General features: G+C 47.1%; 1 protein-coding gene across 1 annotated transcript; it reads left to right on the plus strand.

The window, feature by feature from the left end:
- Window positions 1-3,042, plus strand: hoxb2a (homeobox B2a). Its single transcript, XM_008292957.1, has 2 exons — window positions 1-484; window positions 1,911-3,042. The coding sequence occupies exons 1-2, from the start codon at window positions 1-3 to the stop codon at window positions 2,723-2,725; spliced, it is 1,299 nt and encodes a 432-aa protein (XP_008291179.1). The 3' UTR covers window positions 2,726-3,042.
- Window positions 3,043-6,069: the final 3,027 nt, after the last annotated feature.

A 6,069-nucleotide genomic window follows, 5' to 3' on the forward strand; every position in this document is an offset into this window, starting at 1 on the left:
ATGAATTTTGAATTTGAGAGGGAGATCGGTTTTATCAACAGCCAGCCGTCCCTAGCAGAGTGCCTGACGTCCTTCCCCGCCGTCCTGGAGTCATTTCAAACTTCATCAATCAAGGAGTCGACAGTAATTCCGCCTCCCTTCGAGCACACCATCCCCAGCCTCAGCCCCTGCACAGCCAGCCAGCCGAGATCGGCTACTAGGAGCCAGCAGAACCGGAGAACCTCCGCCACTAATGGCCTCCAGACGCACCACCGAGCCGCCCAGCAGCCCTGCCCGCCCGGCCAGGCCCCTGCCCCGGTCACGGCCACCTCGGCCGGTCCGCTGGCCCACGAGTTCCCCTGGATGAAAGAGAAGAAGTCATCCAAGAAGTGCCCCAAGCCTGGGAACAGCTCGAGCGGTGGCGGATCCATCATCCCCCCCGCCTCATCCTCCCCGTCGCCAACCGCCTCTGGGTACGCTTCGGCGGGCATCGAGTCACCCACAGGTCGGTATGCTGGGATGCGGGGGCCACGGTGGACGTGTGTGTGTGTGCTGGACGTGTTTAATGTGTGCTGCATGTTCTGTGATTTGCTATTTGCATTTTCATTTCACAACCACTTCAGAGGTGTTTGTAGGTGCAGCACGGCTCTGGGTGGATGACATTGTCTGTGTGCTGATGCTGTGTCAACAGGGAGCCATATCTGGACCACTGCATTATGCTGCAGTGCTCTGCACACTCCTGATCAGCCATTTAAAATGTACCCATGAACGTTACACATGATCCTCTCGTGTAAAGAACTAATATGTGCATGTGAGCCCGGCTGGGTGCAGCAGCACCACAGAACCTCTGCACAATAGATGAGCCCAGATTCCAAAACGCATTATTTCTATGCAGAATGATCTCTGGTGCGTAAAGACGCACGGAGGGGGCTTTTCTTTTTATTTCTCCACCCTGCAGATGAGAGCTGCTGCAGCTCGTATAGTTGTGTTCACTGGGTGGTGAGCTTCCAGATCACCAGCATCATCCTGGTATTATATATTCATAACAACTGAGATGGTCGCCATGTTGGATGGAGGCAGCAGAAATCATGGCAAAGCAAACCAGAGTGTGGCGGGGTGGGGGCTGGGTGGGGGGTATAAGCTGCATCCACACAGGAAACACACTGCACACAATCTCATTTTCTAGGCTTTGGCTCTTTTCTTCCTCTTACACTGACTTCCATGACAACCAGTGCATTCTTCTACTTCTTTTTTACTCTTTTTATTTTTGGCTCCACACACAGTCCCTCCCTCCTTCATTTTTAGTTTTTTAAATGGGAATTCTTGTTTTCCTCTTTTGCCTTTCTTGCGCAATTTCCTGCCTTTTCTGATCTCATTCAGAAAGCCATCCAGGGCTTTGGTTCTGGTTCTGACAGATACCGCCACGTTCGCTTCACATCGACATTCCCACATTTCCATACACATTTCCGTGCAGCGCAGTGATTTATTTATGTTGCTCTCTGTGCATTTCTCTGCTCACACGCTGCAGCCTCTCAGCAGGCTCCAGGACAGGGCTGTGATCATCTGTCTTTATCTGCGCACTGCTTCACTTCTGCTTTTATTGTATTATTGTTTTTTACAGTCACCAAATTGGCTGCTCTTACATTTATGACTCTGGCTGCTACTGTAATTGCAAGGTGTATTTTTATGACACTTTTTTTTTTTTTTTTGCTTTTTATTACTATTTTATTACAGACATAAGAGCCGGGGGGATTTCTGCTTGATGCTGAAGCTGCTTATTTCCTGAACGCAATAAACCAGAGGGGCTGATGTGTGGTGCTGCTGCAGCCACAGAGTTTAAACGAAATATAGCATCGACATGCAAAAATAAAAATGCACAACAGCTCCTCCACATAATGGTCTCTGTCTATTCTGTGTCTGTTTGCGCGCAGATCCGAGCCAGGCGGGTCTGGACGCCGGAGGAGCCGGGTCCCGCCGGCTGCGCACCGCCTACACCAACACGCAGCTGCTGGAGCTGGAGAAGGAGTTCCACTTCAACAAGTACCTCTGCCGGCCCAGGAGGGTGGAGATCGCCGCCCTCCTGGATCTGACCGAGCGGCAGGTCAAGGTTTGGTTCCAGAACCGGCGGATGAAACACAAGCGGCAGACCACGCACCACCGGGACGGCGGCGGAGGAGGCCCCGAATCCAGCGACCCGGGCGGGTTCGAGCCGCTCGAAGGCGCCGACGCCTCCTCTCCGTACTCAAGCCAGCCGCTGGAAGCATCTGGCACCGGGGAGGCTTCATCGGAGGGCGAGCCGGGGGGCGGCAATCCATCTTCGGCCGCTGCCTCCACCGCCTACACTAATGACAGCGGGGACAATGCACAACCCACGCCGGAGGAGGGAGGCCGTGCGAGCCGCCCCGAACGCCCACCGCTGCCCGGGGCGCCCGGCTCCTCTGACTCCGCTGCGGCGCACCACTCTCCGCCGGCCTTCAGCGAGGCCGGGCCCGCGGCGGCGGCGGCAGCGTCCGAGGCGTCGTTCCCCGAGCAGCGGGACTCCTCCGTCACCTCCGCCGCCTCGTCCGCTCCTCCGGCCGCCTCCTCCTCGTCGTCGCTCTCCGACCTGGCCTTCTTCGCCGGGGACGCCTGCCTGTCGCCCAGCCTGCAGAGCTCCCTGGACAGCCCGGTGGACTTCTCCGAGGAGGACTTCGACCTGTTCACAAGCACACTGTGCACCATAGACCTGCAGCACCTCAACTTCTGAGGCCCGCTGCGCCGCTTCCAGATCAGAACCGAACCCAGAGCGACGCGGAGGGACGGGCGGCCTGTGGCGAACAATCGGCGGAGCAGACAACAAGGACGGTGTTGTTGTTCAAAGAGCATAAAAGCTTCTCGGCAACATTCCTGAAACATTTCTGAATGAAAATTATGTTCATTTTTTAAATCTATATTTTTCCTTCGTGCTGGTTTTTATTTGAGGCTATAATGTAGTTTAAGAGACATGCAGTTAATTTAATTTTCTAATTTTAAAAATCAAAAGGGAATAGTTTTTTTTTTCCTCGTGGATTTTTTTCTCTCTTCTCCCTCTTTGTCCAAATTTTCAGGTATTTATTGCCTTTCTTGTTTTTTGACCACCTTCTTTTTTATTTTTGTTTTTTTGGTAAAACATGAGTCCTTATCAGTGTGTGTGGATCTGTGTCCTCTAGTCCATTCTGGTGCAGCTTCGTGGATCCTTCATAACTTCTCAGGAACTGTTCACGGAGTCACGGTGCAGATTAAAAAAGAAAAAAGAAAAGAAATAAAAGAAGAAGAAGCTGGACTGCTCAGAGAACTGAGGACTGAACTGATTCTCTCTGAGCCGAGAGGGAAGCCCTGCTGACGACCCGAGGTTTAGACCCTAGTTTATTTATTGAGATTCTTTAATAGTGAAAATCCAAATTATTTATTGTACATATATTTTCATAGTGGAATAATAATAATAATAATAAAAACACACAAACATTTACGATGTGGCCCATGTGCTTTTGTTTTATGAATTAATAAAGCCCTGAATAGATGTGATGCAGCAAAACCAACTGCAAGCAGTGAAAATGTATTTTTAAACCACTGATACTAATAATAGAGCAAATCTATATAATTATAAAACCTGTTTTTATTGCTGCTTTTAGGCTACTAACAATATATGTTTTATATAAATATATATAAATTATGCTTGACACATTTTATAGGACACATAACTATTTTATAGCTTTTAATATCCCGCTTCCAATTAAATTCAAGTTCAAATTTATTAATTTGATTATGATTAAATAATTTAGTGTCTTTTTATTATCTTCTATTTGCACTTCATAATATATGCATTAATTGTGCTAAAACGTTTGCCTTTATTTTCCCACAGCACTGTAGCCCTACACAGCCCGGTTTGGCCCGGTTTGGTGCAGCTCGGGTGTTTACACAGAGATAACTCTGACATTTGGGAGGGAAACATTTTCCAGAGCTGCTAAATGTTTTGCTTCGTCCAGGTTAGCTCAGCGCGGCTAGCTGTGTGAGCAGGAGCTAACGCTGAGCACAGCACGGCCCTCCGCCATTAGCAGCAGCTAACGACAGCGTAGCCCGTTTACTGACAGCCAGCGGGGCTAAAAACACACTAGCACGGCTCACCTGCTCTCGGTAGTGGCCTACGGGAGCACGGAACCGGCTCGGCCTCCCTGTTTTCTGTCCCGTTATATTAAGCTAGCAGCGCGGACGGCGAAGCTAACAGTGAGTTAGCAGGGCTAGCTTCCTGCCACCAGTGTGTGTGGATGTGATGCTAACTAGCCGCTCCTCCTCCCGCGGAGTCAAAATGGCGCTGAAGACAAAGAAGGATGTGAACAATGAGCAGTGGCAGCCATTACAGGATGACTGCTGCCTGTGACAGGCAGAGTGGGAGAGGAGAGGGTCCAAACCCAGCAGAACACTGGCTTTTAGAACTACAACATGGGTTTATGGCTTTACTTATTGTAATACTACAACTACTACTAACAATAACAACAACAACCATAACAATTAGTGTTATTATTATTATTATTATTATTATAATTATAAATGATCATTATTAAAATTATTATTATTGATAATTACAATGATAATCGTATTGTTTATATATTTAAATTGACAAAACTGTGAAAAATATATAATCTGGCCTTTGATTCAGAGTAAAAAAAAAAGTAGCCTAATATATTAGATATTAGATATTTAGCCGCTACGTAACATGATAAAGCTGCAATATTGCTGTTTTTACAGTCACAGCCTGATTCTGTCCCTTCTACACAAACTTAATAATAATAACTTTAAAAAATAAAAAACCGTCTTTTGAAAACAAAGCGTCGAGCAGATATTAAAATACTGAGAATAAAACCTCACGGACACACACTGAACATATAATTGAGCAAAATTAAAATAACTACAACCCAACGGATATTTATTTTTTTTAAAGCTAGTAGAAAGAGTAAAATATCCAAATACAACCGTAATATATGCAATAACTAAATAAAACAGCCATAATAGAACCGATCAGGAGAAGACCTTTAGATGAAAGACGGTCTGTTTCAGAAATAATCCACTGACGTCAGCAGTCTGAGATCCTCTGGGAGGGAAGTCCTACAGCTGAGAGGTACCAAAGGTCTCAGAACTTCTGGTCACAAGGTGAGATCCAGAAACAGAAGATTATCCTGAGAGTGTCAGTGAAAGGCAGCTGGACTTCTCTTGAAGACATTTCCTGAATCATCCTAGTAAAGCTCAAGTGATTATAGTGACCTGCTGGAGGAGAACCTACAGACAGTCAGAAGGTTCCTACCAGAGCATCATAAACACCAAACCGGCTCATGAGGAGCTACAAGATCACAAACATGTTGCTTCCTCATGAATGGCTTTAAAAGTCAATCCTGAAACTACCTGAAGCAAATATTGGAACAACGTGGTCACTTCTCCTGAACATCTCAGATGACACACTGGTGACAACAGCAGCAAAACCAGAATAACAAACCCAGTGGAGCCCTGCCACCACACATGATCGATGACGAAGATAAATTCAGTTTTTGTGGCAGCCTATTTTCAGAAAAGCAGAAAATAAAACCTTGTCTCCAGTTAAGAAAGCGGACGTAGGCTTTAAAAGATCCAAACAACAGAAGTGGGTCCAAACACAAACCTCTGGTGGTCTTTTATTTTTAGACGTATTTACTTGTGTGGGTTTCTCATTTCTTCAGCTGAACCTCATTCAAACACAACACTGGATGAGTGAGCGGCAGCAAATCAGTCCACAGAGCCACTGATGTTCACTGTGTTACTGTCTGACGGACTGATTACACGCTAACGAGGTGAATTTAGGAGAACAAAACGCCCGTCAGCAGTAATAATAATGATAATAACGAGTCCTTTGTGCCGCACTGATGCGACACACGCAGCAGACTAAACCAGCGGAGGTCCGAGCATGTGAGCACAAGTTCAGAACTGGGTGTGTTGTTCCCATGGGAACCGGCGAGCACATGACACGACAACAAACAGTATTTTTGCAGCGTGGAGCCCAATCAGAGAAGACGTCCCTGGATGGTTCGTGGTCTCCAACGCCGT

Source organism: Stegastes partitus, unplaced genomic scaffold, assembly GCF_000690725.1.
Source record: "Stegastes partitus isolate 25-593 unplaced genomic scaffold, Stegastes_partitus-1.0.2 Scaffold847, whole genome shotgun sequence".
Taxonomy (NCBI): domain Eukaryota; kingdom Metazoa; phylum Chordata; class Actinopteri; family Pomacentridae; genus Stegastes; species Stegastes partitus.